This window comes from Oncorhynchus keta, chromosome 37 (assembly GCF_023373465.1).
Source record: "Oncorhynchus keta strain PuntledgeMale-10-30-2019 chromosome 37, Oket_V2, whole genome shotgun sequence".
NCBI classification, from domain to species: domain Eukaryota; kingdom Metazoa; phylum Chordata; class Actinopteri; order Salmoniformes; family Salmonidae; genus Oncorhynchus; species Oncorhynchus keta.
In genome coordinates, this window is record NC_068457.1 from 10601973 (window position 1) to 10619854 (window position 17882).

Sequence of the window (17882 nt, forward strand, 5' to 3'; positions counted from 1 at the left end):
CACAGGTTTGTCTGTTCTTATCAGAATCCCTTTTCTTCGTCAAGCACATTTACATGTAACAGGAATTTGACCTGGTGAGATGTTTTTTTATTGGTTCAATTATACCATTTTATCAGAGCAAATAAATACAAATTTAAAAGTAAATAAACATAATCAAAAACATACAACATATAAATATATCACACATACTGTATGTAGTATACCATATAATAACACTGTCACGGATCCCTCCGGAACTTTCATTACGCACACCTGGCCCCTATTCCCAGTGATTAGTAATTATATAAATGTGCCCTTGGTTTACCAGTGTCCTGTCGATTATTGTTACAATGTCCGTTGATTCGTGTGAGTACCTGTGTTGTGTGTTTTGGTTTTCGTGCCATTGTGGATTGCGCAGATGATTACGGGTCTCAGCCTGTGTTTTAATCATTGTGCTTGTGTTATTTATTCGAGGTACTCCTCGCTCTTTTGTTTGGGTTTCAACCCTGTGTGTTGTATGTGGTTTTTGGTCTTCGTCCCTGTGCCTTTACACGGCACGCCGTAATTTGGGTCTAATAAAAAAAACTATTACGCATTTCTGCACCTGTCTCCCGACCCTTAATGCCAACGTGACACACTTGAATATAGCAACACATTGTTCTAGATCAGGGATCATCAACTAGATTCAGACGCGGGCCAATTATTTCTTGAGGGGATGGTCGGGTGTCCAGAACAAATATATTTTTACACTGCAAATTGACTGCAATAAGCCTAAATAGGTATAGCACTTGACTAAAACATCATTTCAAACCTTGATTACATTTGGGAACAACACAGCCGTTGTAATGATGGGGTGGTGAGTTGGAAGCAGGTGCAACGTTTTAATAAAACAACAAAACCAAGAACCCGACACTAACCTAAAGCAGAACGCTGATACACAAGAACAATACCAACTGGTGAGTGACATATAAAAGGGGAGGCAATGGAGTCCAGGTGGTGTGCGCAATGATGAGTACCAGGTGTGCATACTGATGAATCCCAGGACTGGTGGTTAGTACTCTGGCGACGTCATACGCCGGAGGGGAGGAGCAGACGTGACAGTACCCCCCCTCTGACGTGCAGCTCCAGCCACAGGACTACGTCGACGAGGGGGACGACCCGGAGGACGAGGCACGGGTCGGTCCAGGCGGCGAAGGTGGAAGGTGGAAATCACAGATGTTGGGGTCCAGAATGTCCTCCGCCGGAACCCAACACCGCTCCTCGGCCATACCCCTCCCAGTCCACCAGATACTGGAGCCGACCCCCACAATTATAGGAGTCCAGTAGGGATCTGACTGCATACGCTGGGCTCCCCTCGATGTCCAGGTGGGGTGGAGGTGTGTCGTGGGGGACAGCATCAGCTAAGGGACCAGGAACCACCGCCTGAGAAGGGAGATATGAAGAGGGTGAGATACAGTAGTGACTGGGTAATTGTAACCTCTATGTCACCTCATTGACCCTCCGGGGAACCTTGAATGGCCCCGCAAACCAGGGGCTCAGTTTCTTGCAGAGTAGGCAGAGTGGGAGGTTCTTGATAGAGAGCCAGACGCGATCCCCAGGATAGAACACAGGGGTCTCCCTGCAGTGACTGTCTGCATGCTCCTTCTGACGATGGACGGCGCACTGGAGTCTCACGGGCGCATTGTTCCACACCTCCACGTGCCAGAACCACTCATCTACCGCAGGAGCCGCGTTCTGGCCCGGGGACCACAGGGCCAGTGCCGGCTGGAAACCGAACACACACTGGAAGGGTCAACCCAGTAGAGAGTTCTGGGCGTACTCTGGCCAAGGAAGAAAATGTGCCTACTCACCCTGCCGGTCCTGACAGTAGTGACTCCTCATGAACCTCCCCAGCTCCTGATTCATCCTCTCTACCTGCCTGGTAGACTGAGGCTGATCCCCGGATGTGAGACTAACCGTGAACCCGAGATTCTCCAAGAAGGCCCTCCATACTCGGGATGTGAATATGGGGCCACGGTCCGAGACGATGTCCTCCGGAAGACCATAATCCCGGAAGACCTGCTGTAAGAGTGCCTCAGCGACCTGGAGAGCAGTGGGAAGACCGGGAAGAGAGATTAACCGACATGACTTGAAGAATCTAATCACTACCACCAGAATGGTAGTGAAACCATCAGAAGGGGGACGATCAGTAACAAAGTCAATGGATAGATGGGACCAAGGTCGCTGAGGCACTGGAAGCGGCAGGAGCTTCCTTGCTGGAGCATCCCGGGGAGACTTGGTTTGAGCACATACGGAACAGGAGTTGACATAACGCGTAACATCCTGCATCAAGGTTGGCCACCAGTATTTCTCAGTGATGAATGGATGGTGCGAGAAATACCCGGATGTCCATTGACGACAGCTGTGTGTGCCCAGGTCAGCAGCTGATCCCTTATCCCTGTGGGAACGTAGATGCCCGCCGGAGGACAATTCCTGGCTGTGGGCTCCCTCGCTAGAGCCTGGCGGATGTCCACATCTAAGTCCCAAACCACTGGACCCACGACTCGGGAGGTTGGGATTATGGGTTCCCTCTGGACAGGAGCCTCTCCAGAATCGTAGATATGGTACAGGGCATCGGCCTTGATGTTCTTAGAACCTGGGTGATAGGTCAGCATGAAGTCTAACCTGGTGAAGAAGAGGGCCCATCTGGCTTGACACAAATTCAGTCTCCTCGCTGTCCATATGTAGTCAAGGTTCCGAGGGGCGGTGAGGATGACGAATGGTTCCTTGGCAGCCAGTGTCTACACTCCTCTAATGCAAACTTCACCGCCAAGAGGTCACGATTGCCAACGTCGTATTTCCACTCTGCGGGGGACAGTTTCTTGGAGAAGAAAGAACAAGGATACAATTTTAGTGGGGCCCCTGTCTTTGTGACAAACTGCCCCCACACCCACCTCCGATGCGTCTACCTCAACCACAAAAGGTAGCGTGGGATCTGGGGGTTGTAGCAAGTGGGCAGAGGTGAAACGCCCCTTGAGGAGACGAAAGGCCTCGTGGGCTGCTGGAGACCCAATCAACCTACGAGGCCCCCCCTTGAGGAGGGAGGTGAGAGGTGCGGCGACGTCGCTAAAGTTCCTGATGAAGTCGTAGTAAAAGTTGACAAACCCCAAAAACCATTGTAACCCCTTAGTTTTGGTTGGGACTGGCCATGACCGTGATTTGGTAGCCCAAGGAGACAGCCCTCTGGTGGAATTGGCACTTCACCTTGACGAACAGGTGGTTAGCCAAGAGGAGTTCCAGGACTGCTCGAACGCGAGTGATGTGATCCTCCAGGTTGGTCGAGAAGATCAGGATGTCATCGATGTACACAATCACCTGACGTCCGAGCATGTCCCTGAACACCTCATTGACGAATGCCTGGAACACTGACGGAGAATTGGCTAAGCCAAAGGGCATAGCCAAGTACTCATAGTGACCAGACATCGTGCTGAATGCCGTCTTCCACTCATCCCCCTCCCGGATGCGAATGAGATTGTAGGAACTCTGCAGGTCCAGTTTGGTGAAGAACCGTGCCCCGCGGAGGTGGTCAATGGCTGACGGAACCAGCGGGAGAGGGTAACGATACTTTGTGGTGATGTCATTGAGTCCATGGTAATCGATACAAGGGCGTAATCCTCCTTCCTTGGCCACAAAGAAGACACCAGCCGAAGCAGGGGACGTGGAGCTGCGGATGAAACCCTGTTGGAGTGCCTCTTGAATGTAGTCCTCCGTGGCCTGGGTCTCAGACAACAACAGTGGAGATGCGTCTGCACGGAGGTGTAGCACCGGAAAACAGGTCAATGGCACAGTCCCAGGGGCAATGAGGAGGGAGACAGGTGGTGCAGGTCTTGGAGAATACCTCCCTTAAATACTGATATTCCTCCGGGATGTTGGGCTGAAGGACAACCACAGGACTCTCAACTGACGTGGAACCACAGGGGACAGGAAACTAGGTCTTCCGGCATTCAGATGACCAGTCGATGATTCTCATCCTCGACCATGAGATGGTAGGGCTATGTCGCTGAAGCCATGATAGGCCGAGGATGATCTTGTGAACTGGTGATGAAGGGGATGTTTTCCTAGTGATTGGGCTCCACGGTGAGGATGAGTGGTTGGGTATTGTGTGTGATGGTTCCGGATCATTGAGGCTGACAGTCGAGACCTTGAACCGGAAAAGGAGAGGAGAGTGGGTAGGTACTAATATTGAGAGAGGAGGCAAGGGACTGATCCATAAAGTTCCCCACGTTGCCAGAATCCACTTAAGCTGTAGACACAGGGCTTGAGGGACAGTCAGCCAGAGTGATGGGTACTAAAATCAGTCTAACAGGAAGAGCAATAGATGGAATACTCACTCCTGGTCCGGGGGATGTAACATCAGGTGACTGTCCCTCTGCTCTAGTGGATCCTGGATTCTGAAGTAATGGACACAGCTGGATCTTGTGCCCTCCCTGGCCACAGTACAGACAGAGCCCCAGTAGCATCCGTCTGCGTCGTTCCGCCATGGGAAGGCGTGTGACCCCTACCTCCATGGGTTCAGGCTCTGATCCCAAACACTCGCCGAAGGAGGGAGAGAAGCGATGTAGATGCCGATACTCCCGGAGGCTGTTATTCAGAAAGCTGGCCAACGCATTGAGTGCGTCCAGGGTAAGGTTCTCACCTCGGCAGGCCAGTTCCGTCTGGATCTCCTCGCGCAGACCTCTTCCAAATAACGTGCTGAGCGCCGGCTCATTCCACCCACTGGAAGCTGCTACCATCAGGAAGGTAAGCTCATACTCAGCAGCTGTCTGAGGAGCTGGAGCTGGAGCAGAAGCAGGCACTCACCTCCCTCTCTGCCCTCCTCGGGATGATTGAAAATACATTTAGACAGAGTCATGAACCACTCATAAGACTCAAGCTCCTCCTCTCCTACCTCCCAGACGGCCGTAGCGCATTCCAATGCCTGCCCAGTCAGCAGAGAAATAACCGTGGCAAGCTTAGACATCTCGGTGGTGGGAGCTCCCATCTGATGTGCGAAATAGAGGGAGCACTGAAGGAGGAAGCCACGGCATTTGAATGGTGTCCCTTCATATTTCTCCGGGGGGGATAGACGGGCGTCGCTGACCTTAGCTGGTTGCTGAATGGGCTGAGTGTGCTGACTCGTTGGGTAGACTGGCTCTAGAATATCCTCCGCTGTTGAGACGTTGTGGACTGCGGAGAACATCTTCCATGGCCGTCCCCAGTTGAGCCAGCTAGTCATGGTGTTGACGAAGAAGGTCACTTTGTTCATTGATCGTCTGGGAGATGTCTGGTTGTCCTGCTGCTTCCATATTTTGAGATGGTATTCTGTGATGACGGGGCGGTGAGTCGGAAGCAGGTGAGACATTTTAATAAAACAACGAATCCAAAAACACGCCACTAACATAAGGCAGAATGCCAACACACAAGAACAATATCAACTGGTGAATGAAACTGGAAGAGTGACATATAAAGGGGAGGAAATGATGAAGGTAATGGAGTCCAGGTGTGAATCATAATGATTCACAGGTGCGCGTAATGTTGAGTGCCAGGTGTGCGTAATGATGAATCCCAGGACCGGTGGTTAGTACTCTGGCAACGTCGTACGCCTGAGGGGAGGAGCAGGAGCAGATGTGACAGCCGTCTTTCGGATGGGATGTTAAAACGGGTGTCCTGACTCTGTGGCAATTCAAAGTCCCATGCCGCTTATTGTAAGAAGGGTTATTCAGCCCGGTGTCAAGGTTAAATTCCCATCCTGGCCACATTCCATCATTCCCCTCATTCCTAATTGGCATACATCACTCCTCACCTCTCCACCTGATAGCTGATGTGTGGTGAGCGTTCTGGCACAAAAATAGTCGCTGCGCTGAGGTGGGTGCTAAAATTTCCCCCTATTATGTAAAGCCCTTTGAGTGCCTCAGTTGGTAGAAAAGTGCTTTTTGAATCCAATAAATTATTATTCATTATTATTATTTGTTTACAATCACATACAGTATAGTATGTCTCTATTATCCGTGGGAATACTTGTGAACAGATTTCAACAGATTTCAAATGACATTTTATTTGCTCAGTAAACTTGGGAGACCAAATAAAACCATTCGCATGCCAACAGTTGGGGTACTCTGTTCAAGATGTTACCTCAAATCACACACCATACACCCAACAATGATCAAATGTTATAATGGCTCTATGTATGCTATCCAGGTATCCCAAGTTTTATGAAAGGACTGTGGGACACCTTGCATATCATATGTTATTTTTTCTAGTGGCTGACCTCGTTAATCCATTGAGTGATATGGGGAGGATCCTCATGGTTCCACTTAAAAGTTATACATATTTTGGCCTCAGTCATAGCGAAGCTAAATAAATACATTCTTAATTCTCTGAGAGGTGAGTTGTAAATCGTATATAGATCACCAAGGATCTTCATCATGGAAGTTAGATGTACTTCCCTATGAAGGACCTTGTGTAAAATACTTCCAATCTCCAGCTACCAAGTTCAGAGCAGGCCCATGTCCTATGTAATGGAGAACTTGTCTCTGTTTTACAGCGAGGGCAGTGTGGGGACAAGAGGTTCATTCTTTCAGGTGTAAGATAAAGCTCTATGAATACAATTGTACTGACAAAGCTTGTATCTTGTGTTAATGTAAACTTTCTGGGATTGCTCATTCATTTCAGACCATTGATCTTCTGTGATCTGGGACCCAAGATCCCTCTCCCATTTATTTTTCACCCTTTCTGTGGTACATTTGGAATATTCTGTTAATAAGCTACAGTTCGGCGAAAAATTATTTGCCCCCTTCTGATTTGCTCTATGTTTGCATATTTTTGATACGGTATGCCTGAGGGCCTTCATGATCCCCACAGGATAGGAGGAGAGGGAGCAGTTGGAGTATTTATTTACAATCATTATTTTATCTGTAAAGATCTACATGTTTCAAATATGTATGTTATGTTATGCTATGTTATGTTACATTATGCTATGTTACTTTATGCCATGTTATGTCATCTGTAAAAGTAGAAGTAGTAGTTTGACCCAGCCATTTATGAAACGGTTTTATGTCATATTCATTTTGGTCACTAGAGGGAGCATACTCACAGAACATTACCACAAGCCTTCTGGTTTTACATGTTTGCACACAACTCACTTTTTTGGTAACTCTGGACTGAAACAGGAAAAAGAAATTGGGGCTATTACAAGAAAGAAAGAAAAAAATATTTTTGGAAGGTTTTGAAGTTTCCTTATTTCACCTGAGGAAAGGTCCTCGTGGTTATTTTAGTAATAGAAGGGCATAACTAAAATGAGCAAATCAAGATTTAGTTATACCTGTCTATTTATTTAAACTTCTGAAAGGTTTTCCAACTTCACTAAATATATAATTGCATAGCCTAATAGCCAACCAACTTCACAAATAGTTGTGCCAGTGACCAAATGGGCCCTTGTGCTGATCCAATTTATGTTAATTGCACGCGCCCTCTAACCTGGGGCCTAATCCTTGCGCGCGCCCTCTAACTCAAGGCCTCTGATTCGCGCGCCTCCACCTCTGATCCTTGCGCGCTCTTGCACAAATCTGTGCGGGTTTCCTGGTCAGTCCAGTCCAATGCGTGTACCCCGGCCTAACTGGGTTGTGAAGGGGGTTGTGGGCTCAGTTTGAGAGCGCGCTTTAGCTGCTCGTGCCACAAGAGGAGATTTGCAAAGATGCGTTAGCGAAAAAACGGCACCATATTTCAATGTCGTTATTATTTCCTCTTCTATTTTTTTCCCACTAATTTTAAGTTTGTTTCGAAACGAATGATGACATGGACTTTGCATGACGAGGAAGGCATTTAATATCGGGTGTCAACAGCATTTTACGCACCGGTTAAACACGGCGGAAGGGATGCACTTGCTGCTGACACTTTTTGACGAATGTCAATTTAGCATTGGTTATTTGTTGGGAAACTCTATTTCATTGTGATACGGTGTTTAGTTGCATGCATTAGCGTTTATACAATCGTTGTCAGTATTAGTTTGTGGCCGTAATTATTTGAACCGCCTGACAAACATCAACGTCATTGATGTAGGACAAGAAGACTGATTCATCGGTGCATTGCTTGATCCATTCTTGAAAACAGTGTTCCTTCTGGACAAGATCTGGGGATGAGTAGATGGGTTATTAGACAACCATTACCGGGTTTATGTAGGTCGGCTCGGTCTTCACTTAACGTTGAATAATTCGGCTATACCGCAGTAAAGCCTCAACCATGTATGCTGGACGGAAAAGAAGAAAACCGGTGCAAAGAGAGTAAGTGAGAGTTTTTTAAAACGTTGCATTGGCTTGCACAATGAACTAAAATGGCACACCATAACGTTATTATTTTTTATTATTTGATAATATATGAAACAACGCTATATGACATGATAGTCACTCACGATCCATCCAAATAGCATGTATATATCTTCAATATTCTTTGGTGCAGACAGATTTGGATATTTATATTTGTATATTATAAGCAGTATGTTTATCCTATATAGTATATTGTGTCAGGATAATGATGCATAATGTCCTAAATAAAAATAACAAAAAAACTTCATTTGACTCCTAAATCATGATGAGGTAAAATGGTTGAAGTGATGTTCAATTCAGATGGGAGAGAGATGATTCCATTCGAATCCAAACGAACCCATGCCAATACTCCGGGCACAGGTGCAGGGCACGCAGTGCTCGTGCTCATCATTCTCAGGCCTTTTGTATTCATTTTCGTTTCAGTATTTTTCATAGTTCAGTGTGCCATTAATGCATCGTGTGAAACGTTCAAGTACTTGTATCTTGACTATTAATATTTTTTCACACTGTATTTACAGTGTTATTGTTGCTTATCTATAACTGTTTAAAAAATAAGCTAAATAGGAGCGAAAATAATAAGTAAACTTATAAGAAAATAAGAACATAATTATAATCATATTGTTGTTATTATTGTTATTATTATTGATATGATGATTATTTATTATTAAACTTATATTATTATTATTAATACCAATATTTAATTATATGCTTTATCATTTAGCATCGAAGTGAAAGACCAAAAGTGAGTACTGAGTGGTAATATGTCCACTGTTTACCTTCTTATTAATATTGAGAGAATTAGCCTACTGGCTTCGTAATTTCCTCTGTGATTCCCTAATAAACCCCATGTCTCTTCTCCTGCTCAGAGAGAAACAGAAAGCTCCATCTGAAGGGACCAAGTCTAACCCATCAAAGCGCCACCGGGACCGTCTGAACTCTGAGTTGGACCGTCTGGCCAGTCTACTGCCCTTCCCAGAGGAGGTCACCTCCAGCTTGGATAAACTCTCTATCTTACGGCTCAGCGTGAGCTATCTGAGGACCAAGAACTTCTTCTCAGGTGTGTGTGTGTGTGTGTGTGTGTGTGTGTGTGTGTGTGTGTGTGTGTGTGTGTGTGTGTGTGTGTGTGTGTGTGTGTGTGTGTGTGTGTGTGTGTGTGTGTGTGTGTGTGTTGGCTGCAGGTAACTGTGTGGCGGTTTTAGTTATTATATATGATATGATATTATTTATTTGAAATTGGACTTTGTGCTGAAAATAAGGTATCAGATTGTATGATACCAATTCCTTCTAAATGTGTTAAATAAATGTGTTGTCTTGGCGAGGTCTTTCTAAGAAATGTTACAACGCCTTATCCTATCACATTTTCTTCCCAAGACACACCACATACATGATGCAAAGACAGTACTGAACTACTCAATAAACTCATCAATGGCATACAGAAACATATTTCTATCCACTTTCTATGTCCGAATCACACCTTTACAGTCCTTCCTGTCTTAGGATGATGCTGCAGGGCCGGCGCTGAGTTCTGGCGCTGGTGATGCGTCATGCATAATTGAAAGGAAATGAGCTTCAATCATTTATAAGACGGAGGGAGGAAAATGTTTGTTTTAGACAGTCGATTTTAAAATGGTTGTTGAGGTGAGTCGAATGGAAACAGTGGGCATGACCCCGACTCTGCCGTGGGTAAGAGCCGTGTTGAAGATGCTACACGGGGAATGGAAAGTGCATAGCTGCGGAGGAGAGGAGAGGCTAGGAGGGAAGGGCAGGGTTGAGATTGCTTAGGGGACTATCTTCAATGTTCAAGGCACACCGGAACAAAGCTAAAATATTGTGGACATGTTTCACCTCAATGACTGCTGGACCTTACTACCCAATGTTTATGGTTTTAAGAGATTTCATCTGAATAACTGAATAACGTCACGTAGGTTCCCTCCGTCTATTTGGAAGTGGACGGGGAGATTGGAGGTTTGCGTTTGGATCCGCGTGTGTCTGTGGAGAGACAATAACAGGGTTACTATTTGAGAGGACTCCACAGGGAGTTATTTGAATTGAATATACCAGGAGCAGACACTCCCAGGAAGTCCCTTCCTTCCCTCCCCTCCACCATACTGCTTAACATAAACTGGAGGAGAGGAGGATATTGGAAAGAATGAAAGGAGGGGAGAAGAACTAAAGGGCTAAATGTAATGGGGTATGATGGGTCCTCCTGAGTCACCCCGTGGCGGTTTTCCCTGTGATCAGCAATATGATCACGCGTGAACATGTCTCGTCTCTGTAAGTCTCTTTGGATAAAAGTCACTGCTGACTGACGTACGTGACGCGTTATGTTACACTAATAGATCAACAATGGGTTAAATGTAAATGGAAGAAGGTGTGTTTGATTAAATGGATTGAACACTTTGAATGGTATACCTGCATTACATCAGCAGCAATGTAAATGAACATAAACAGTGTAACACTTGAAGGAAGAATGCAAATCTGATCACATGTTTTGAATAGAGCACGGCTAGCTACTATATAACCTAGTTACAGAATATAGCTGTGGGTGTTCCTGCATTCGATGGCACCATTTTGCACCAGTTCACCCAAACTAAGGGTACAACATGGGTATACCACTCTTGTGTAGCCTTTGTAGTGAACCATTATTTATGTGAAGTGAAAATATGAAAAATGCTATTTGATGTGCAGGGATTAGATGAGCTATGTTGTGTTTTACAGGCTTTTTTTAGTGAAGAGCTTGTGTGATTTTTAAATGGAAGTTTAGCAACATGCCAGCATAGCTCTTTAGATTCAACTGGCAACTAATAAGTCATCACAGCATTTGTGCTGTGCAGTAGGATGGCTGAGGATTCTGGGTAATGGAATGCGACGTGGCTTTCTTTTTATAGGTTTTGACCAATGGGTGGTTGACTGAGGTACAAGTAGCCTCGCACTGTACATAATTTAACATTGGTAGATCATTAGTTCAATGGTTTTGCCACTGTGCCCTGAGTCTGACAGAGGCTGTTAATGAGTCTGACCATTGGAGATATTCAGAGTGGCATTGGAGTACACATAGGGAAATCTGTACAGGGTTTCTGTCACAAAGAAGGAGTGGTCATGAGAGAGAGGGAAAGGGATAGGGATAAGGGAGAGGAATAGGGAGAGGGATAAGGGAGAGGGATAAGGAGAGGGAGAGGGATAAGGAGCGGGAGAGACAGGAAGGGTGGGTGTGTGGGTATTGGTCACATAAGGATGGAAACAATTAAGCCAGACCGTAAAGCCTGACTTATTTGAGTTTTTTGGTCATGTTTTGCTAATGTCATGGTAATAGCCTTGTGTGGCTCAGTTGGTGGAGTGTGACACTTGCAACGTCAGAGTTGTGGCTTTGATTCCCACAGGGCGACCAGTACGAAAATGCATGCACTCGCTACTGTAAGTCCCTCTGGCTAAGAGCGTCTGATAAATGAGTCACATGTAAATATTAAGCTGTGACATGACTCAGCTGAGCTGTTTCTAGATGTAGATGTGCAGCTTAGTGTCGAAAATCATTCATGTGGTGACAATTGAATATTGTGTAAAGACCAGTTTATAAAGACATGTTCACACACTAAAGCGCTATTTCTTTCTGGTGCTAAGGAGGAGCAAGTGTCAAACGCACGTTAGTCTGCAATTTCGTCATCACTGGCACACGGCATTTTCCAGCCCTAACTCGATGTTCGGCAATTTATCTGTCTTTACATCATCTCCCTTGTGCTGAGGTGGTAGGAGTGGCAATATTTGAAGTGTGTCCTCGAAAACAATTGTTTTCCCCCAATTTCATTTCGTTTGATTAAAAACCAAACATAGCCTACCCTGACCTTAATCGAGACTGGTTTAACAGCATCGCATAGGTGCGTATTATATCCTGGCCATTATCCAGGTAACCTATGAATAAAGGGGTTTCAAATGGCCTACTGAGAGTGCTTTGAAATATTTTGTCGTTTTTTTCCCCTCATACATTTTCATTATTCACAATGCACCTCATTCGATTACCAAAGACACGCTACTCCAAACTATTCAGTCCTCCATATCAACTGCTGATATATCGTTTTTAAACCTGCCTCAAACATAGGCAACGATACAATTGACAGAGGCCTAGTAATTTGTATAGACGTGCGAATGTTGTGCTTAAAAACATTTAGGCCTTAGTGTCAAATCAAATCAAATCACATTTTATTGGTCACATACATATGGTTAGCAGATGTTATTGCGAGGGTAGCGAAATGCTTGTGCTTCGATTTCCAACAGTGCAGTAATATCGAACAATTCCACAACAAATACCTAACACACACAAATCTAATGAAAGGAATGGAATATATAAATATATGGATGAGCAATGACAGAGTCGCATAGGCAATAGAGAGTATAGAATACAGTATATACATATGAAATGAGAAAATGCAAGATATGTAAACATTATTGAAGTAGCATTATTAAAGTGACTAGTGTTCCGTTTATTAAAGTGGCCAATGATTTCAAGTCTGTATGCAGGCAGCAGCCTCTATGTGCTAGTACACTGTGTGTACACAGTGCAATGGAACGAGAGAAGCCATTTAACATATCATGCTTCTGACCCGATCCTATTTAGAAATATTGTTTTCCATTTCATATTTAGCCCCCTGCTACCCTAAGCCTAGGCTACTAAGCCTGGTTCAACTGTCACGCCCTGACCTTAGAGATCCTTTTTATGTCTCTATTTTGGCTTGGTCAGGGTGTGAGTTGGGGTGGGTATTCAATGTTCTATGTTGTGTAGTTCTATGTTTTGGCCGGGTAGGGTTCTCAATCAGGGACAGCTGTCTATCGTTGTCTCTGATTGAGAACCATACTTAGGCTGTCCTTTTTCCCACCTGTGTTTGTGGGAAGTTGACTTTGTTTAGGGCACTTAGACTTTAGCTTCACGGTTTGTTTTTGTCGTGTTTATTGTTTTGTTCGGCGTCATTTTCCAAATAAGGAGAGAATGTACGCTCACCACGCTGCACCTTGGTCCTCTTCTTTTAACGGCCGTGACATCAACAGCAATGCGTCATGTCTTTTTTTATCCCGGTCTTGCGAAATAGCCCATCAGTAAAAGGTGTTTAATGCTTCATTCGTCAGAGTGCCTTGACTTGAAAATATACTGCACACATATGCCGACCCGCATACTTCATTTAACTTGTTCAGTATCCACCCCCATCTCCAAAGAGCGCCTCTCATCGGGTTAACAAAGACACTCTCCTCCAAAACGTATTTAAATGATTCAGTCCTGTAATGCGGTATCAAAGGTAGGCCTGGGCTATATCTTGCTATTTGAGAACGTGCCTCACACATACAATACAATTCATGGGAGCCTAGTATTTCTTACTTGAGGAGAAGTGCAATGCGTAAAGACATGTAGGCTCTTGAAGCCAATTACAACAATGTTGGCTGCCAACACTCCCAACGTAGGCTATTGAGAACGTTTTTTGGTGTGTTTATTTTTTTGCTTTTACTCGTTACTGTAGCCTATGCTATTTAACTGTAGTATCAATCCACAATGGACCAGGACAAGAATATTCCGTGCTCCCAGCAGAATTGGAGTTGACAACGCAAAGACGTCAATAACCTACAGAACATGAGACAAAAGCATGCCGTATTAAGCCAGTGTGTTGCCAAGTCCTCGTCACATCTACAACTTATTTATTCATCAAAACCCAGCCCTTTCACGCCACCGCCAGCTATTGTACTCATAATTCCCGGGTGTGAAAATAGCAAATAAATATTTCTCACACCCCCCTCAGAACCTATAGTGCTACCGCCAGCGCTTAGATTAATCATTGTGTTAGGTTTGTTAAAATAGAGCCCTAAAAGTTGGATATTGGTAGACTAAATTATGAGAATATTTACAAATATACTTCAGATGAAACTGGTCGTAAGTGATGCCTATGATGCCTCAAGCAACCTCAGAGACATGAGGATATACTAAGTAAATAGAAGATATTTGAAACTCATTTATCAACCGTTGTGCCCTCCTTATTGAATGTTCTTAGTCATTTGAAAGAGGTGTTGAGATTGTGTTATACTGTGGCGGCTCAGGTGCGGGACGCAGACCCCGCTCCACCACTGGCTCACCCCACTTTGTTGGCACCTCTGATGCGGGGACCCATTTCGCCGACCCCGGACTGGGCACCCTCGCTGCGGGCCCTGGGCTGGGCACCCTCGCTGCGGGCCCCGGACTGGAGGCCGTTTATGGAGGCTCCGGACTGGAGGCCATCTCTGGAGGCCCTGGACTGGAGGCCGTCTATGGAGGCTCTGGACTGGAGGCCGTCTATGGAGGCTCTGGTCTGGAGGCCGTCTATGGAGGCTCTGGACTGGAGGCCGTCTATGGAGGCGCTGGACTGGAGGCCGTCTATGGAGGCGCTGGACTGGAGGCCGTCTATGGAGGCTCTGGACTGGAGGCTGTCTATGGAGGCTCTGGTCTGGAGGCCGTCTATGGAGGCTCTGGACTGGAGGCCGTCTATGGAGGCTCTGGACTGGAGGCCGTCTATGGAGGCTCTGGACTGGAGGCCGTCTATGGAGGCTCTGGTCTGTAGGCCGTCTATGGAGGCTCTGGACTGGAGGCCGTCTATGGAGGCTCTGGTCTGTAGGCCGTCTATGGAGGCTCTGGACTGGAGGCTGTCTATGGACCGGAGACTGGGGACTGGAAACCTCCGGACTGGATACCGTTTTTCCGATGTCTCTCCAACTAGAGGAGATGAGGTGATGATGGTGTTGTTGTATTTCCTGGTTGCGTTGTGCCGTCACACTAACCCGGTCGCCCCCTCCTGTGCCTGCCTCCTCTCTAAGCTCTGTTTAATTGAGTGTATCTCCACGTTTCCTCTATACACTCGGTTGTAAAGGCCTCCCGCAGACCGTTGCCACGGTTGTCTCGCTCACAAAGGATGGATTCCCCACTCAACGTGCGTTACAAATGTGCCTGACTGTCTTAAGACAGCTTTACGGCACAGCCTTGGCTTTGTGTTGAGTTACAACGATAGCTCAACCTCAGTGGCCGGAGTAGAGTAGATCTGGTGTGTTTTTACCTCCATGGTTCGATTGATTTGAATGAGTCTCAACCAGGACGGTTCCAGGTCATTTTGGTAAATGAACTCCCTGTGATTTTGCATGAGAGAGAGGAGGCCCTGTGCTAAGGAGCTTATGACTGGTCCATGATGAATTGACTTTGAGCCAATGGGAAAGTAATGGATGTGGACCACACGGAGCCAGAGAACAGGACAGATGTATGTGAAACTAGTTAAAAAGCCAAAATAAGTGGATGGCTAGAGAGCAAAAACGAACAAAGAAACTGCACTAGACAGTTCAGTTCCAAGGCTTGAATATAGCTTTTATAAGTATATTGTTCAACAGCTCTTCTCATAACTGAGCCACAAAATAAAGTGTCTCTTTTGTTTTTCAATGTATTCCTACCAATGTGCTGTCATTACAATACGCTGAAAAGGAGCAGTTGAGGATTAAATTATTTTGGAATTAAAAACAACAGGGTTAATCCACTTATATATTCCTTTGAAAAGGAAAAGAAGAAGGGATATGGGTGAAAAAACTCCAGCAGCACCAGAATCAAACCTTGTGGACACAAAAGGGCCAGTCTTGTGCTGCTATGTCAAGGTAGCCAGTCCAGGAATACATTGGTCTTAAAAGGTCACTTTGGTGTGATTACCAGAGTGTACCTTCCCATCAACTGACCTATTTTCTCATGGTTCAACCTACTGTAGTGCCCAGTGCTATTAGAGAGAGAGATAATGAGATTTAGCAGATGAAGAAGAAACTGAACTAATAGTCTCTCTCTCTCTCTCTCTCTCGCTCGCTCTCTCTCGCTCTCTCGCACTCTCTCTCTCTCTTTCTCTCTCTCTCTCTCGCTCTCTCGCTCTCTCTCCAAATTCCTGCTCTTTACCTTACACCATCAGACTGTCAACAAGCTTTTCTTAATTCCTGGAAAAACTGTCTGGTATGCCTGATCCCATAGAATGCATTCCTGCTAATTAGGTGAGTGTATGTGTGCATGTGTGTGTGTGTGCGTGCGTGTGCGTGCGTGTGTATGCGTGCGTGCGTACGTATGAGTACGAAGCACTGTTATGTTCCATCAATGAACCCGCTCACGCACACAGACACACACCCTGCTCTAGCCACAGGCCTCCATATTTTCACAACAATGGCCGTGTTTATTTTGGCTAAGCCCGAACCTAGTGCCCAGTGTGTCTACGTGCGTGCCAGTGTGTGTGTTGAACTGAGCTCAGCCCTGGTCACTTATCAGACTGAAGCTTCCATGCAGATCAAGCCGTCTTACGTGAGGAGTAGAGGAAAACAGACCCCTGCCAACACAGCTTACAGTTTTCTTAATTGCTTTGCCAGCTTTTAGGTCAACTTTGAGCATGATAACAATTTCAGCCAGAGAGAGTCTTACTGTCGATTTGTTGAAGCTGTACTGTAGCTTAATGTTGAAATAGATACAGGATGACCTACGTGTTCCCTCCTCCTTCTCAATTCAATTCAATTCAAGGGGCTTTATTGGCATGGGAAACATGTGTTAACATTGCCAAAGCAAGTGAGGTAGATAATATACAAAAGTGAAATAAACAATAAAAATTAACGGGTAAACATTACACATACAGAAGTTTCAAAAGAATAAAGACATTACAAATGTCATATTACGTATATATACAGTGTTGTAACAATGTACAAATGGTTAAAGTACACAAGGGAAAATAAATAAGCATAAATATGGGTTGTGTTTACAATGGTGTTTGTTCTTCACTGGTTGCCCTTTTCTTGTGGCAACAGGTCACACATCTTGCTGCTGTGATGGCACACTGTGGTATTTCACCCAGTAGATATGGGAGTTTATCAACTGGGTTTGTTTTTGAATTCTTTGTGGATCTGTGTAATCTGAGGGAAATATGTGTCTCTAATATGGTCATACATTGGGCAGGAGGTTATGAAGTGCAGCTCAGTTTCCACCTCATTTTGTGGGCAGTGAGCACATAGCCTGTCTTCTCTTGAGAGCCATGTCTGCCTACGGTGGCCTTTCTCAAAAGCAAGGCTATGCTCACTGAGTCTGTACATAGTCAAAGCTTTCCTTAAGTTTGGGTCAGTCACAGTGGTCAGGTATTCTGCCACTGTGTACTCTCTGTCTAGGGCCAAATAGCATTCAAGTTTGCTCAGTTTTTTTGTTAATTCTTTTCAATGTGTCAAGTAATGATCTTTTTGTTTTCTCATGATTTGGCTGGATCTAATTTGGTTGAAATCTTGGTTGGTGAGCGGACCCCAGACCTCACAACCATAAAGGGCAATGGGCTCTATGACTGATTCAAGTATTTTTAGCCAGATCCTAATTGGTTTGTTGAATGTTATGTTCCTTTTGATTGCATAGAATGCCCTTCTTGCCTTGTCTCTCAGATCGTTCACAGCTTTGTGGAAGTTACCTGTGGTGCTGATGTTTAGGCCAATGTATGTATAGTTTTTTGTGTGCTCTAGGGCAATGGTGTCTAGATGGAATTTGTATTTGTGGTCCTGGCGACTGGACCTTTTTTG

General features: G+C 45.3%; 1 protein-coding gene across 2 annotated transcripts in view; it reads left to right on the top strand.

The window, feature by feature from the left end:
• The first annotated feature begins 7625 nt into the window (after positions 1-7625).
• Positions 7626-17882, top strand: part of LOC118370171 (aryl hydrocarbon receptor) — a 105357-nt gene continuing 95100 nt past the window's right edge. The window contains exons 1-3 of one of the 2 annotated variants that reach the window (XM_035755024.2): positions 7626-8276; positions 9040-9060; positions 9185-9375. In XM_035755024.2, coding sequence (XP_035610917.1) covers positions 8236-8276; positions 9040-9060; positions 9185-9375 — 253 coding nt within the window. In that variant the 5' untranslated portion in view covers positions 7626-8235. The remainder of the gene's footprint in view (positions 8277-9039; positions 9061-9184; positions 9376-17882) is intronic. The other variant, XM_035755025.2, reaches the window with a different exon arrangement.